This window comes from Anoplophora glabripennis, unplaced genomic scaffold (assembly GCF_000390285.2).
Source record: "Anoplophora glabripennis isolate ALB-LARVAE unplaced genomic scaffold, Agla_2.0 scaffold956, whole genome shotgun sequence".
Lineage (NCBI taxonomy): Eukaryota > Metazoa > Arthropoda > Insecta > Coleoptera > Cerambycidae > Anoplophora > Anoplophora glabripennis.
The window spans coordinates 42,101-60,309 of record NW_019417043.1 but is presented as its reverse complement, the minus strand read 5'-3'; the positions used below and the strand labels follow the sequence as shown (position 1 = coordinate 60,309).

Genomic DNA, 18,209 nt, shown 5'->3' with positions numbered 1-18,209 from the left:
TATAATTATTTATAGTATTATAATATATTATTACAAATATATAGGGTGATTCACTAATGATGACTAAAATTGAAACCTCGTATTCTTTGGTGAATTTTAAGGGGAGTCTTTCCTATAAAGTTTTTGTCTAGGACATTTCTTTAAAAAATACAGGGCTTTTCCTAAAATTTACATGCTCCAGTGGCGGATATACAGGGTTTCGGTGGCATATTTTTCTAAATAAAATAGTACGCCACTGCTTTACAGTAGCAACCATGATAATTTCGTCTTTCAATTTTCTACAAATTATTACTCTCTTGTTTTTCAAAAAAAAGACTGATTTTCGAGTAAAACTTAAAAAATCAATTGAATACTGAATTTACAGAAATGTTAGTATCGCATTTTTGATACAATAAATGTATGTTGTTAATAAAATTCGATTTTCTCAAAAACGGTACAGGATATCGACTGATATATGGCATACTTTGTTTTTAGCAAAGTGAGAGAGAAATCGAACTACGAAAGAAAAATGTCAAATTTGGCAACGCTGTCAAAGATGTATAAATTTAAAAGGATAATTTCGTCTGCTTCTGTATGATCCAGGCACATTGAATATCAGTTTAAACTTGGAACTGAATTACCACGAGTTACTTTAATTGTCCAAATTTCATTGTTGTCATGGTAACGACTTAGAAATTTTAATTGGAATTTGTTTTTGAAACTTCTTCCTTCGAAGGAGAGTAACTTCGCAACGAAGCCCGATAGGAAAAATTTTTTAATGATCTATTTTGACCTCCCCTATATACCCCTTCATTCTTGACATGACCTTTCCGGACACCCTGTATAGTGCCACTTACGCGGATTGTCTTTTATATTTCGGAATGGACGATCGTGGTGCTGTCGTGTGAAAATCGACATCTCTATCGTAAAAGTTTGGCGGTATAATTACAGAACGTTTCAATGCATACGCTGTTTGTGTTGTTTATACAGACTTGAAAAATTAATCTCGGCCAATAAATGGAATTAAGTCGTAAACATTTCCATGATATTGTTTTTTGTAAGTTTCGACGTAAATTATCTCAACAACAGTGCACCGATGAACTTGATTAGACTTTGATGGTAATGAAGTACCATCAAAAAGCACTGTATATCGGTTGTATACGGAAGTCAATCGTGGTGGTGGTTCGTTCAATGTCGAATTTCGTGAAGGTCGTCCAAAATCAGTTGTTGTTCTAGAAAACATTGTAGGACAGGGCGAATCTGTCGAAATATCCCACTTCTTGTATGTAAGAGGGGGCAAGCTAATTTTTGCTGGAATACCTTCAATACGACTCACATAAGTAATAAAAGTGTAGATCCCTAGATCGGGTCGAGGTCCGGAATATTTTCAAAATTGCAAAATGTTTTAAAAATTTTAAAAAATACCTATTCTATCTTGAGTTTTTTACTTACATCTTGGAACCTATGCATTTTGGAAGAACTAAGAAAGAGGAAAACAAGTTTTAGAATTGAATTTTGCACAATATACTATTAAGAATGTTTAAATTTATTATCGATGTTGCAAAATAGCAATTAATAATTGATGAAAACAAGGCAAAATAATCAAGTTTTTTGGATAATTTTTTTTAAATATTTCAATTGCTTCGAGGACATTTTAATTTTGGTAAAAAAACATTAGAGTATACAACATACCAAATTTCACTAAAATCGGTTCGATAGTTTTCGCAAAATAATATTTTGAAAAAATTTTTTTCATATATCAAAGACCGCTCAACGTTTCAAATGGTTTTTGAAAAATTGAAATCGGTTGATTAGGACGGCCACAGTAAATTTTTAAAGTTAACACTTTTTTTTTATTTTTAAACAATTAGATTACATTTATCAATTTGCAATTTAGTTTCTTTTAAAAATTATAATTTTAAAGTACTCGGAAAGACGTTTCTTTTTTTTAAGTTAAATTCCGTTTATTGGTTCTCGAGATATAAGCGGCCAGAGTTTATTGGCATTTGCCGTTATTTTATAAACAATTTAGCAATAATCTTTGATCCAGTGGCTTCGTTTTCCGAGTTTTAAGCTGGGAAAAATTTTCGTATCCATAAGTTATCGGCAACATAGATAAATCATCGGAAAAACTGTAGCTCGCATGCGCGGAAAGTGACTCAAAACACGAAAAGTGGTGAAGGGGGGCTTTCGCTCTGAGACTGAATTCGGAGGTTGAAAGCTACGAAAAAAATTGCATTATCTCGGCTTCTAATGGACCAATTTCGATCTTTTTTTTTTAATCGCGAGCCAAGGAATTTGAATATCGTAATGCCAACTGTCTAATTTGCACATATTTTGTTATAAACAAAGTTTATTATTTATGCATTAAATATACTGTATATTTTACCCTATGCTATTGCATTTTTTCAATGAAAAAATTTGTTTACGTATATACAGTGTGTTTCACTTAAAGTCTTTAGGATGGCCGATTTCAAAAATTCTTTTTTTATGTGGTAGTACTCAAAAAGGCCTACTTTTTGATATTATATATTTTGACATAATTATGGTCTTTTCTACGGCCTACTATCAGTAAGAAAAGATCCTCAAAAATTAAAAAACATATTAGGCATTTTTTTAAGAAAGAAATGGATAGCATTTTCGATTGATTTGATCACACCTCAAAACCCTAAATACAAAGTTTCATTATTATAGCTATTACCGGGTGTTCACGAAATAGATGCAAACTTCGAAAAATTTCACTTATAAGTGAAATTCCGTGCCGTAGTCCAGTACGCTTCCACTGTGCTATTCTCTGAATAAATAATGTGTTTCTTAAAAAATATGAGTTGGAATCGAGTATCTGGCTGGCCATACTTTAACAAAATCAAACAAACTTCTGTATGGTATACGTGGTGTAAGTTATTGATGTGTATCTCTGCAGCTTTATATATGTGATACTAGCTGACCCGGCAAACGTTGTGTTGCCATCTTGTGGAACTGTGGATGGAACAAAATTATATAAAAATCGCGATTAAAAATCAGGGGTTGATCGTATAAGGGTGAAAATTTAGAACTGTATGTATTTTTCAATGCTGAATCATGAAAAAATAAAAACAGAAAATTTTGTCCAAAAAATAAAAAAAAAATTTGGGGTGGACCACCCTTAACATTTAGGGGTATGAAAAATAGATGTTGGCCGATTCTCAGACCTACTCAATATGCTCACAAAATTTCATGAGAATCGGTCAAGCCGTTTCGGAGGAGTACGGGAACGAACATTGTGACACGAGAATTTTATATATAAGATAATGCCGAAACAAAACCTTAAACAATTTCGTCGTCATAAAGGTAAAAAATTCGTCAGATATATTACACAAGACGGGAGCAAAATATTAATGACATTGATAGAAATGAGGACATAACAGCTAGTCTCTGCACACCTAATGTAATAATAATAATAACAGATAATACAGATTCAAAGAAGGTTGTTACTGTCATCAATATACAATATACGAGGTTCATCTGTTGAGCATAACGAAATAAGCATGGGCTCACTATTAGCAATTAATAATGTGAGACGGACAATTACGACAGTGAAACTTGCACCACAGTAACAGAGGATAAGAACTTATTAATTGATAAAACAGTGTTTGTGAAAAAATTACGAGAATGGGCAATAAGAGGAAACATTGAATTGATACAGCTTTCTAAATTACTCAAAATGTTGGTCAAATATGGTCATCACAACGAGCTTCCCGCAAATAATAATATCTCTACTCCTCATTCTAACCACGAGAATTAGCCCAGAAGTAGAAGATTTGTGCGGGAGAGGAGGCGGCATATTATCATTATTAAGCAGGCCGCATTTGCGCCCAGGAACGACTTATGTTAGTAAGCCCTAATCACCATTCTAGAACTCTTTTGCACACACCACGAAATGTGAATGTTATTCAATTAGACAATGGATATTTTGTTCATATGGGTATTAAAAATTTTTTAAATACATTCTTTGAAAAAAGGGAGCTGGATATTTTAGAGTTAAATTTGGAAGAAATAGAGTTTTCATTTAATGTAGATAGCACTCCCAGTGGCGATTCTGACTTCTGGCCCATTTTGGGAAGTTTTAGCAATTTTATTGATAGTCAACCTTAAGTATTTATGGTGGGAATATATAATGGCCCTAGTAAACCAGAAGCATACAATAGTTATAACCCAGTCTGTTGGGGCGACACAAGATTCCAACGTTTCACAAAATTGATACACTTGAAACTGCCTTTGGAAATCATCTTTGGTTGCCATTTTAATGCCTAATTATTTTACTTACGTTTTAATTCGTCTGGACTGCCGGCGCTTTGAATTTGGAGGTTAAGAAAATAGCTTTCGGTGTTGTCTAGTTCTAATACAGTTATAATAAAGATGCGGTAAAGATATGCTCTATCTATGCGATAGAGATGCGGTATAGTTTAAATATAAATATAATAAATAACTAATAAAGGTAGAATGAAGATTACCGGTACAGATTTAGTAAATCTGCGGTAAAAGTTCACCATGCAACTTCGGTAGATATACGGTATAGTTAAGACAAAGGATTATTTAAGATGCAATAAAGCTAGATATATAAAGTTAACAAGGTATATTTGCTATATAGTAGCAATAAAGGTTTTATCGGTACAGTTTACAATATAGACAAGGTATAGGCGCCATAAATATACGGGCGATAACGACAAATATATATAGCATCTTTATCTATCTTTATCGAAGAAAAATATCTTTATCGAATGGTTATACGGGTATTGCAGAGTGGAAAATATTTTCATGATATTTTTTCATAATTTTATTAACCGAAGGTATATCCATGCAGTTTCATTGATTTCACTCGTACAGGGTTACTAACAATAGGACAAGCAAATTATTTTTTTTTTATTATACCAGAAATGAGTTTTACAACGAAATAATATTTATGCACTGTTCAATTCGTCTCATGTTATTTCTAATAACTCTCCTCAACTGATGTGGTGTTATTTGTCGACAAGTTTGTCTATTACATAAATCTTCTGTTCTGGGGCCTTGTTTTATGCATTATTTTTTTTACAGTTCCCCATAAAAAGAAACCAAGAGGCGTCAAGTCTGGAGTTCTTGACGGCCACTCAGCTAACGGACTGTTGCGACCTATTCACTTTCTCGGGAAACACTCATTCAAGCAATGAGGTACTATTACCGCATTATGAATAGATGCTCCAGATAATTGAAGGTAGAGGTTCTGTCTTACATGAAGGGAAATGCATGTACTGAATCCCAGCAATCATTGTTTAAAAAATTCATAAAAATCTCTGCATTTAGATTAACGCAAAAAAGAAGGACCCGATTATTCGATCACATAAAATCCTACAAAACACGTATTTTTTTTAAATTAAGATTTATGTAATATAATTGGACAAGCATGTCGACAAATAACACCACATAGTTGAGGAGAGTTATTAAAAATAAAAGGAGACGAATGTACAAGAGTACATGGTGGACTAATAGAAAATAATAATACATATTTAAATATTATTGCGTTGTGAAACTCATTTCTGGTATAATAAAAAAATATATATATAATTTGGCTGTCCTATTGTGAGGACCGTGTATGAGTGAAATCAATGAAACTGCGTGGATATACCTTCGGTTAATAAATTTATGGAAAAATATCTTGAAAATATTTTTCACTGTTAATACAGGATACTATGCAATAAGTGAATGAACTGATATTGCAAGATTGTCATGTGCCTTATAGTGAGATTGAGACATCCTTGGATAGTAGTGGACCAGTTTACATTTAATACTGCATGAACATTCGGTCGCCAAAAAATTTGTTCGCGTTGGATCCCATATAATTTGACAAACGCTCAAAAATGGCTCGTGGTCGAAAGAACTGCTCAAGAAATACGATCGCGGTGCGTCAAAACACGTCTAGAACATCGTAATAGGTGACGAATCGTGACGTCGAACGGTCAATTCTGAATGGTACACAACCATTTTGTTTGCCAGAAAATTTCGGAAAAATAAGAGAAACCAACCGCTGAAGACGAACCATTTTCCACCAGGATAATGCGAGCTCTCACACATCGCCGGCTCAAACAAAAGATTTTTTGGTAACTAAAAAAGTTGAATTGATAAGTCATCCACCGTATAGTTTGATTTGGCACCCAATGACCTTTTTTATGGCCGCACATCAAAAATGAATTACGAGACCAACGTTTTTCAACGCTTGAAAAAGCGGTTGTTGCCTTCAAAATACATATTTTGTAAAAAGTGCTTCAAAAATTGGTTCAAGCACATGCAAAAGTGTATTGGCCTTCATGGAGAATATTTTGAAAAACAATAAAGCCATATAGGGTGATTAATTTCTTTTTTTTGTTCTCTATTTCCGAAATATATAAGGCAATTCTCCTATTTAGCAATATAATAGGCATATTTAAGAAAAAATATATATGTACCTTTTAAATTTGTTAAATGAAAAATGTACATGAAATTATTTCTTCAGCAAAACGTATTTTGACGAAATATGTTTATAGTATCAAAAAAAATGTAGAAGCAAAGATGTTGTCGTGTCAGTAAACCAGTATTTTTATTTTTTAAATTACGGCATTTTTCTAATTTTAAAATCTAAAATGTACAGGACAGCCATGACATCAATAGAATGAGTAATAATTGTTAAAAATAACTCGTGATTTATTACATGCTATTACAAAAGAAAAATATAACTTTATCTCCTTATTGTAGGCTAAAAATAACTGGTATAACAATTGGGGCAAGCAAAGTAAGTACTTTATAAAATTACTATTATTTGACGAAATGAGTTTTTTTATCTGTCATCTTACGAGAATAGTATGATCGATACGCGTCTTGCGTTTTCTCATAGTGCCTTGTACAGGGTGATCTTTTAAGAAAAAAATTGCCGAAGGGACACAAAATATGTAAGAGTAATGTATTTTCATTAACATTTAAATTAGCTTATGTATTTCTATTAAAAAAAAATAAATTTATAAGTCTATTTATGCCTTCAATTTGAAAGAATTTTGAGAAATGATATACGTGAATGATTTTACAATATTTCAATGTGGTAACATATCTGTTAATACTTACCACTTAATCCGTTTATAAATGTGAAGAAAATTGCGGAAACTGCTAGGATTCTGTCCATGATTTTTATTCGAAAGTAATATCTAATGGAACAAACACTGAACTGCATCGAACGAATTCTCAACTACGGCTACGTCAGGTGTTTTTAATTTATCATTTGAATAAATAATCTCAATTAAGACTTATTTGTTGAAGTATTAAACTATTTTCTTTACAATATCAGATAAGGCCTAGTGTTATTTTCCTTAATGTTTCTGAATAGCAACTATTAGTACTCTTCTTTTAATGAAACGTTCAATATGTCCTGTGTGTTATAGACGGAGAGCTGGCTACATAAAAATTATTGTTATTATATTTAATATTATTACCTAGATAGGTTGCAGCAACGCTCCCGAACACAGAGCCATCAGTCTTAGTGGAAAAAAAGATATAAGACTCCTTCTTAAAAATTATTGGCAACAATTACTGAATAGTTAACGAACCTTTGTGCCAAAAATGGCAGAACAGACGAAAATTCGGAAGATAACATGACGACAGACTGTGTGAAAGAGCGTCTTGACACGCTTTCATGCGATGCGCTATTACGACAGATTATTTTGTTAATTATATTATGTAATCTAGCATAAAAATTTCTATTTGAAGTATATACAGGATAGAACAGCTCAGCTATTTATGCTTATAAATCATTATAAGGAAAAAAAAACATGGTACTAGGTTCTGGAATAATTAAAATACGTACACGAGATATATGAGAAAAGTAAATATAAAAGTTCGCTATATTATTAATATAGTCATTTGTAGCAATAATAATAATAATAATTTGATTAGTATCCGTTGGATGTGTTTTTAACTGTTATACATTTGAAACAATTACTTTAAAACAAGTACCTACTTTAGTTATGTTATTATCTATTTCCGAAAAAGTCAAAACAAAAAAGTTATCTTACTTTTTGTGTAGTATCTACCCTGAAAGAATATGGAGACAATTTTGAATCACACACAAACATCTTTTATAAAATTACACACTAGACTAGATCATTGGTTATTTTGTCAAATAAGATAATTTAAAACTACACTATATCCAGGGTGTAACAAAAATAAAGTTTCAAACTTCGCCTTTTTGTTTAAAGTGCTTTCTTGGTGAGATACAGGGTGTTGGCGCAAATTTGTACGAATACTACACTACATACTATCATAACCTGAAGCCTTCAATGATTAAGAGTGTAATCCAGGTGCGGAGATATGGGGAAACTGGATCCCTTTTTTCTTAAATATTTCTACGCCAATGACTAAAAAAAAATTCGTTGAATTTCTAAATTGCCTGTTCTCTTCAGAGCAAAAAGTGTAACTTCACTTTTTTCGGGCGAACCTTCATTCTCCAGCTATTTGATGTACGATAAAAAGACCAGTTTTGCTTCAGAACATTTCTGAAAAAAAGGTTATGATTTATTCGTAGATTATAACACAAAATATCACATAATAAAATGAAACAGACACGCTAACACAAAAGACTGTTTTGTCTTATAACAAACGTTGAAAATGCCCTCCCCTAGATTCAATACACGGTCGGGTCAAGCAACTGGTCCTGCCCTGCCTATCCACGATATTGCTATTTAAGAAGATCACGTACAGCTCGATGGAAATGAGGGGGGGGGTACCATTATGCATGTACCATAAATTAACTCATGTCTCTAATGGTATATCTTCCAGAAGTTGCGGTAACGTATCTACTAAGAAGTTATAATACACATCTCCAGGTAAGTACTGTTAAATTGTTTGGCTAATTGCCGAGTACGGACATTTGGATTTTCTTTTCACCAATAGCTTCCAAAATAAATTCTTCAACCTCAACTGTACGAGTTCTTCGTGGTCTTCCTCTTCCTGGTAATGGAGTGGTCACTTTGTCTGTCTCTGCTAGACAGTGAAAGAGTGAAATAAATATCTTATGACTTGGATGTTGTTCATCTCGATAAACTTGATGATAAAGCCTAGCAGCTTCGCGACCTTTACTCAATGGTAAAAAGCGCCAATGCGCGACCGTACATAAAAACAGTATCTCCCGTTTCACGACACGAATAATTCACCATTTTGTCAAACTTATTAAATAATTTTGAATTAATAATGAAAACTGATGACAACACGAACTAACGACAAGACGACTTGACAGTAGTCACTTGAATCTGAAGGAAAATATGTGTTTTTATAGTACAATACAGCGATTTTTTAGCAAAGCTAGAGTGAGGTTACACTTTTTGCTCTAATAGTCCAGTCACTGAAGGTTTTGGCTACCAATTTTTTCGGATGGAATCGATTGACGTGAAACTTGAACTGTAGCTAGGTAATAGCCCAAAAAACAAAAGTTATATAGTGCCGATGTGTGCTTTTACCCTAGGGGTGGATGCCAGCCAGAGGCGGCTCGTGAAGGAGGACTCTGGGACTCTGGCGCCTAAACATGTTCGTTTTTAGCCCAATAAATGCATGTTTTTGAGCTATTTTTCGCAAATATCTCAAAAACTACAAGTTTTATCGAAAAAATGATCATAAACAAAAATTAAGGTAATTAAATAGCAGAGACTGCTTTTTTAAAAGTTTTTGTAGATGGCATAGAACCCGAGTTATGACCAGAAGTTGAAGTCAATTTCTAAGATAGCTATAGTCGAAACGTTCAACGTCCTATAGCAGAAAAATTAAAAGGTGTTTCGAGGAAAACTTATATAACACTTATTAAAGTTCTTGAAAAGACCTTTAAATTGAGTGGTGGTAAAAGTCGTTAGCATGAAAACTAATGAAAATAAAATCATTGTCTTTTTTGAGAAAAGAAATTGGTATTAAAATTAATGACGACGGAAAAAAATAAACGTATTCCTTCTGCAATTTACTTTATTTATGTATTAACCGTAGATTCTGGGTATTTGAACGATTTTAGAAGCTTAAATTAAAAAAAATATTTCATTTATTTTTGAATAAAATTTTTCAGTTTTTTAAAAAATCGCCCATTTTCAAAATATTTCAAAAACTAACAAAGTTATAAAAAAAAAATGATAGAATAAAAAATTGTAGATTTTTTCTTACTGGACAATTTGTTTTTTTTTCAATTTTTGTAGGACAAAATTTGACTGAGTTATGACCGTTAGAAGCTCAAAACTAAGCTCCAAGACTGCCTTTTCTGAGCCCTTTTAGCTTACAAATCTAAAAAACGAAGGGCTCAAAAAAGCTGCAAATCGTAGAACTTAAAGTGCTTTAAATTCCCTACAAAATGGTTTTTTGAGTAAATTTATAACTTTAAAATTACAAGAGTTATGGTAAAAAAATTAATCGCATTTTTTCGGTAAAATTTTCGGAGCGGGTAAATTACCATCATCTTTGTGTATTTTGGAGCACTTATACCTGATTTGAGTAAGTATTTTAATAATATACCATACACACACATTGCAACCAATAAAAATGCGAAAAAAGCCTGCACCGGATGAACTACTTAGAATGATATTTTGCAATTGCAAGAAGGATGCTGCGCAACTTGTGGTTGCAGAAAAGTTGGACTTTTTTGCAATACCATGTGTGGTTCATGTTCTGGCGATAATTGTAACAATTATCCTCAAATTTTGGACCTGTGCGAGGCTCTAGTGATGATAGTGATGAAAATTAAATATTTTATGATATATACATGTAAAAAATAACGGACCATTTTTAAAACATTTTGTACAATACATCCATTTATAATGTATATAAAAATAATAAATATTAAGAATAAATTCAATAAATTTGAAAAAATTTAATTATATCGTCATACTCACATATAATTTTTAGGAAATTATTCTATAAGGGGTAGGGTTTTTTATGAAGGGTAGGTCTTCCATAAGGATTTTTTGGGTGACTGAAAAGTTGCAATATATCATAGACCATTTGAAAACCAATAAAAAGTTTATTATTCAACATATGCATACCATTAAAACATCTCAAGCTTTCAATAATATTTTTTTGTTTATTTTATTATAAGGGATGGTTTTTAAGGGTCGCAACTTTGTAACGAGTCGTAAGCTTTCTAATGAATAACAAAAGAATTGCAATACATTGTGAATGCACCAAAAGAATATTTTAAACTGTAAAAACTTTTTTTTTTTTTTTTTTTGGCTATGGAAGGGTAGTATTTAAGGAATGTTAAGGGTTGAAAAGTAATTAAATTTCATAAATTATATTAAAAAACATGAAAGGAACTTTATCCAACATGTTTGAACATGAATCGAATCTTTAAAATACGTAAATCTGCGATTTTCGCATTTTTTTCATACAAGGGTAGTTTTCACCGTCAAATAGAAAAAAGCACAAATCTAGACAATATAACTTTTGAAGTGGGGGGTCAGATGAGCTTGTATGCAAATATTCAGGAAAATCCATGTTATCCGAAAAAATTGGGAGCTAATTTTTATTCAACGTCAGTGGCGTAATAGTATTTAAGAGAAAAGGGGTCCGGTTTACCCATATTTCTGCAACTGAATTACACTGAATTAGGGGTATGTAATATTCGTACTAAAGGGATTATTCTCTCCTACCGTTTTCAAATTATTTGAAAAAAAATAACTATAACTATAATAACTAATTGGGACCGGGGGTGGTTCGGACTATCGAATCGTTCGGATTACCAAACAAAGTGCTTTCCAGGCATAGTAGCATGCAAAAAATGAACACTGACATACTATTTCCCATAAAATAAGGAGCACGTTGTATTGTTAAAGGTACAAAATAGTTTGTTTTATGAAATACATACTACTACTGTGTTATAGTAAGGTAACTATATTTTATGTAAAGTATTGCACATGAATTTCGTAATATTTGTTATTGATGCTCTGTTTACTGTAGCAGTTAGAGAGCGATTCTGATTATATACTATTTTTATTTTTCCCAAAACGGCGTTCGGATTATCGAGCGTTCGGTTTACAGGGGTTCGGATTATCGAGGTTCTACTGTATTACATAAAGTGCTTCATTATAAATAAAAACATCTAAAGTTATAATTATCTATTTATTAACACTTTTGTTACACTCAAATTCCGGTATGCTCCCTTATCCATGCTCTGAGGTAACTGACATGTGTATAAACACCGGGATATCTAGGATCCCCACAACCCTCGCCCCAGGACACAATTCCAATTAATGTACTATTTAGCTCCAGTGCACCTCCGGAGTCCGACTGCAAGTAAACATTATTGTATTAGATGCAATGTTCAATTAGAAGACAGAGCGTCAGATAACTTGCCAAATGATAAACGCACTGTCTTCTACACTAATTGTATTTACGCTAATTATTTCATTAATCAAATAGAGTCAAAAGTGGGGAAAAATCTGTTATTACAATTTAAATTACATAATTGAAACATGTTTTTTGTGGCACAGGAAGCGGCAAGTACTTAGACTAATAAAGAGTAAAAGAGGAAGACAAAGCGAAAGAGCAGGAAAAAGTAAATGTAACAATATATACTGAGCTCGTAAAGTTTGGAATAAATTCGATAAATCGTTATTGAAGGGTTTTGACAGGAAATTTTCGGACACGTCAACTTTAGTTTATAAAATGTCACTTTTTTTTGTTTTGTTTGTTTTTGAGCTATGACGTCATCGGCAATTTTTTTAAATGGTAACCCATATTCTTTTCCACGAATTTCGATAGAGCACATTTTTCTGAGTACGAATATGTCAAAAACGTATGACCTTCAAGATGGAAGTTTTCGAGATAATAGACAGTTTAAGTTGATTGTAGATGATCATGATACGAATTTGAGCATGCGCAACGGTCAAATTCTACGTATACGTTCACGTCAAAGTTTCTAGAATGTACCATGTACAAGGTATATGGTGGGTCAAGTTTTTTAATAGCTTATTGAACATTTTAAGAGATTTTAGGAGTAATTTGTTAAATTTTTTAAGTAATAATCAATCAACAACAATTTTAACAAATAAAAAAAATGTTTCTGTACAAATGATAAATAATTAAAGTAAACAAAAAAATCAGAGGAAACCTCCATTCACTTCTTGGCAATATCACATCCGCACTGAAACTCCTGCAGAACCTTATGAAGAATATCTGGTTGAATGGCTCGAATTTCATTGCGAATTCTGTCCAATTAATTCTTCAATGGTATTGAAATAGACTGCTCTTTAAATAGCCCCATAAAAAGTAGTCTAGGGGAGTGAGATCCGGAGATCTAGGAGGCCATTCGATAGTTCCCATTAGACCAATCCAATGGTTAGCAAATGCTTGGTTTAAATAGTCGCGAACGATCACCGCAAAATGAGGTGGTGCACCGTCCTGTTGGTACCATATCGTGTTATTGGGCAGATCGGGATCTACGTCATTTGGGTAAAGCACCGCAAGTGCAGGGACTAAATCGTCTCTTAAAAATTCAAAATATTTTTCACCTGTTAATGAGCCTTCAATGAAAAATGGACCCAAAATACGGTTACCGTCAAGGCCAGCCCAAACGTTAACTTTTTGTGGAAACTGACTACGAGTTTCCATTTTCCAGTGTGGATTTTCAGAAGACTAATATCTACAGTTTTGCCGTTTTTGTCATCAGAAAAAACAATATTGCGTAAGAATCCGTAGTTATCAATCAGGCGTTGCAACATGGTTTCACAAAACTATAACCTACGGTCAGGATCATCTTCGTTTAATTCTTGGACCAGAACCACTTTATACGGATGCCATTTGTACAATTTCAAATATTTTAAGACGGAGCTTTGAACTATTCCGTTGTTTGCCGCCACTTGGCGGGTGGGTAAATGGGGATTTTCTTGAAGCTCTAGTAGAACATTCAATTTAACATCTTCTTGTACGGGTGGACGACCCGTTCCAGAGCGATCTCTCGCATGACCCATTTCTAAAAACTTTTACTCTATTTTACTAACGGTGGACTGTGTAATTGGTTCTCTGTTTGGATATTTGTTGTTAAATAAACGGCAAATTGCTACTTGTGTGCGAGCTCTGTCCCCGTAACCGATCATCATCAAAATTTTGATTCCTTCCCTTTCACTCAAATGACGTACCATTTTCAAATAAAATGAATTATGATAGAATAATGATTAATCAACTTAAAATAAAACACAAACTTGCGAGGACAAACTTCAAAATTCTGACAACTATCAAAACTGTAATTTTTCCATCGCTTGTATAATGCATTCTTGAAACTTTGGAACCGAATATCTCGAAAACTTCCATCTTGGAGGTCATACGTTTTTGACATATTCGTACTCAGAAAAATATGCTCTATCGAAATCCGTAGAAAAAATATGGGTTGCCATTTAAAAAAATTGCCGATGACATCATAGCTCAAAAACAAACAAAACAAAAAAAAGTCGGTGGCTGAAAAAAGTGACATTTTATAAACTATAGTTAACGTGTCCGAGGATTTCCTGTCAAAACCCTTCAATAACGATTTATTGAATTTATTCCAAACTTTACGAGCTTAGTGTATACAATCTAGACAATTGTTTTGTAGTAGTGTCCTTGATTTATTTATTATCAGTAAGTATATACAGGTTGTTATTTAAGTACATGGCCCAACTAGAAGGAGTGATTCTTTGAGTGAAGTAAGAGGAAAAGTTTATATAAACATAGGTCCGGCATTGCTTCATTTTCAAGATATAGCGTGTCAATTTTTTTTTAAATCGTTTTTTCGTAAAAATCGTAATCCTTTGGCCGATTTTGTTGAAATTTGGCAGTGTTATTTATGGTAGAAAAAGGCTAATTTAGTCCCAATTATATTAACATTATTAAGTCCAAAGGCGTTTCGGGGGCGTCTTAACCAATATTTTAAAAACTTTTATAATTTTTTTGCATTAAGAAACTAAAAACACAACTTTCTTGTCTTCCTTCCTTTTTGGAGAAAAAAAATGAATAAAAATTACTTTACTGCACGTCCATGGGCAACAAAAAAAAATTAATAATTAATAAAACACAAAATTTTCTTTTAGCTAGCATTAATTTTTATAAAAATTTTTAAGACTAGAATAGACTATTAATATGGAAAAAACTAACAAGCACACCTCAGTTTTTGATAGTTTGGTAGTTTTGATGTTTTATTATGAAAGTTCTAAAAAAGTTTTAAAAAAGTCAGTGGCGCATATCATTTTGTCAAAAATATTGGTTAAGGTGCCCCCCGGAACGCCACTGGGCTTAATAATGTTAATCTAGTTGGGGCTAAATTAGCCCCTTTCTACCATAAATAACACTGCCATATTTCAACAGAATCGGCTAAAGGATTATTTAAGATTTTTACGAAAAACGATTTTTTAAAAAAGTTTGACACCCTGTTTCTTGAAAACGAAGCATTATCGAAGAATTACCCTTTCAAGTTTGGCCACGTAAAATGAAATATACAGGGTGTTAAAAAAAGAGTGTAAAATATTTCAGGAGGTAATAGTATGAACCAAAATAAGCAGAAAAGTCTTAATAAACATGGGTCCGCAAAGTAACGGTTGCGGAGATATGGACCACTATTCGTTTTTCAAACATTTTATTTTATTAGGAATAAACCGACAAAGGAAGCTTTTAACAAACAAAAAACAAAGTTACAGAAGATGTTCAAAGTGCCCTCCGTCCATTTCCAAGCAGGCACGACATCTTCGTCTCAACGATATTCGAACTCTTTCGAAAACACCCTCCTTGGTTTGGATTTCTTGACACTTTTGATTAATCCGTAGCTGCAGCTCTTCCAGGCTATTTACAGGAGTACCATACACTAATGTCTTCAAATATCCCCAAACAAAGAAATCTAGAGGGTTCAGATCAGGCGATCTTGGAGGCCATAAAACAGGTCCGGCCCTTCCTACCCATCTATGTGGAAAAGTTTGGTGTAAATGCTCTCTAACGGCCATGGAAAAATGAGCTGGAGCACCATCATGCTGGAACCACATTTGTTGCCTCTGATTCAAAGGAATGTCTTCCAAAAACTCATACAGTGTGTTCTGCAGAAAGTTGAGGTAAGCAGCGCCTGTTAATCGGTTTGGTAAAACAACAGGACCTAGAAACCTGTCACCTACAATACCCATCCAAATGTTTAATGAAAAACGTGCCTGATGTCCAGATTCTATTAGAGCATGAGGATTTTCGTCGGCCCAAATATGCGTATTGTGAAAATTAAACACTCCATTTCTTGTGAACCCGGCCTCATCAGTAAAAAGAATGTTTGCAAGAAAACGAGGGTCTTCAGCATCATGACGTAGAAACCAGCGGCAAAAAACCAAACGTGCTTGATGATCATTTATTGGATTTAAGGCCTGTACTCGTTGCACATGGTATGGATAAAGCAGTTGCTCGTGAAGGATTCTCCAAACAAGAGGACCACTAATTCCTACCTCGGCTGATATTCTCCGCACACTCGTACCTGGATTCTGCTCTACCAGTGCTAGAATTTCTTCTTCTGCTCTAGGAGTGGATACCGACCTTGGTCTTCCGGATAAATGGCACTGTTTGCTCAAGGAACCGGTATCACGCAATCTTTGGTGAATTCTTCCAAACATGCGTTGTGAAGGAATCTGGCGATTTGGATAAGCGTCAACATAAAGACGTCGCGCTTCGGTGGCGTTCCCATTAGCACGACCATACATGAAATGCATGTCTGTTAATTCTGCGTTAGAGTAACCAGCCATAGCGAAAGAAAACTTGTGCACTGAGAACAACTGTCAAATACGTACTGTTTATTTCACTAAACATCAACCAACTATTATAAGAAAATACACAACGTTTTTGCAAAATAAAAAAAGGGGCTAAAAAACATAAAACAATCCATAACTCCGCAACCGTTACTTTGCGGACCCATGTTTATTGAGACTTTTCTGCTTATTTTGGTTCATACTATTACCTCCTTAAATATTTTACACTCTTTTTTAACACCCTGTATAATTATTAGGTTTCACCCTATCTGATCTGCATACAAGGATGTACTGACAAGATAGGACGAATCTATAGAAAAAATTATATTAATCCTCATCTCAAGGAAGACATGGACAACCCTTCCCAAGACGAGATGCAGGAATAATCTATTTTTTTATCATCCTTTGTATATGCCTAAAAGTATACATTGGACATGATTGAAGACATGATAGTATGAAGTTAACAGAGCATAAGTGTCATTTTTGCTCCGAACAACCTAGAAAAATCTGCAGTTGTGGAGTACAGGGCATGCGATAGATCTAACAAATATTGGAATTCCGGTGAGTTCAAAACTTATTTTGAATTGTTTTAATTGCTAAATAAGCTGACAAGCACCAACGTGGTCCGGCTGATACCTAGGTATATAAAAGCATTGAAGGAAATGAGGAATAATAAACTTGGAAAAAGGACTGTAACGTATTCCCTATAGGGCTAGAGCCAACATTTGGAATTGTTACCATTAAACTTGCTTTGAGAGGGTGCGTGGAGGAAGAATATCGAGTACTTAATCTATGAGCCTCACAGATATTTGCACTTCGCACAGAGAATAAATATATCAGCTTATCGAATGAATAGAAATGAAAAATTGAATAGGTTACAATTGGCTGCAGTCCTATAGGTTAAATAGAGACAGAAGATATTGTAGGAAAGAAAAAGAAAAGGACAACACGAAGAAGATAAGGACATCAATTGTTGTTGGTCCATTTGGGATTTAAAAATTTATAGAAACTATGTATTTTTAAATAGTACAACGAAACTCTTACATTATATTTTATTATTTTATCAAAATTATTACCTGACACGTGTCCTTCCCGCCCTCTGGTACACCTGCACAAATCATTCTTTCTGTGAACGTTCCTACTGATGATAACCTTGTCCTGCACGTCTCCCAGTTTATGTATTGTATCTCAATTTCTCTCAAAACATCAGAGGAGTCCGTACCGTCAGGCTATGTATAACATTTATTAAAGGTAAAATATTATTGAGGAATAGACCAAGCAAATTAAATTTTTACTCGAAAAAAGTCCTATCCGCGAGATTATTGTAAACTTGTCTAAAGGAACATAATATAGGACATCTCTCGTCTCGTGAGTTAAAAACTTTTATTCGCTAACTTTTCTATTTAAACAAATAAGTGAGGAAAACAGTTTTTTCACTTTGCAGGGAAAACCATCAATTTTAGCGAAAAGTGACTCTCA

The 18,209-nt window shown here is 33.4% G+C and overlaps 2 protein-coding genes across 2 annotated transcripts in view; both read right to left on the bottom strand.

Annotated features, from left to right (window-relative positions):
* The window catches only part of LOC108912352 (trypsin beta), a 30,932-nt gene extending 23,707 nt beyond the window's left edge, over positions 1 to 7,225 (bottom strand). Inside the window, exon 1 of the mRNA XM_018717560.1 lies at positions 7,090 to 7,225. Coding sequence (XP_018573076.1) covers positions 7,090 to 7,195 — 106 coding nt within the window. The 5' untranslated portion in view covers positions 7,196 to 7,225. The remainder of the gene's footprint in view (positions 1 to 7,089) is intronic.
* Positions 7,226 to 12,090: 4,865 nt separating this feature from the next.
* The window catches only part of LOC108912354 (trypsin-3), a 21,386-nt gene continuing 15,267 nt past the window's right edge, over positions 12,091 to 18,209 (bottom strand). The window contains exons 5-6 of the mRNA XM_023455864.1: positions 17,807 to 17,959; positions 12,091 to 12,273 (exon numbers count right to left, since the gene is read on the bottom strand). Of these exons, the coding sequence (XP_023311632.1) occupies positions 12,127 to 12,273; positions 17,807 to 17,959 (300 nt within the window). The 3' untranslated portion in view covers positions 12,091 to 12,126. The remainder of the gene's footprint in view (positions 12,274 to 17,806; positions 17,960 to 18,209) is intronic.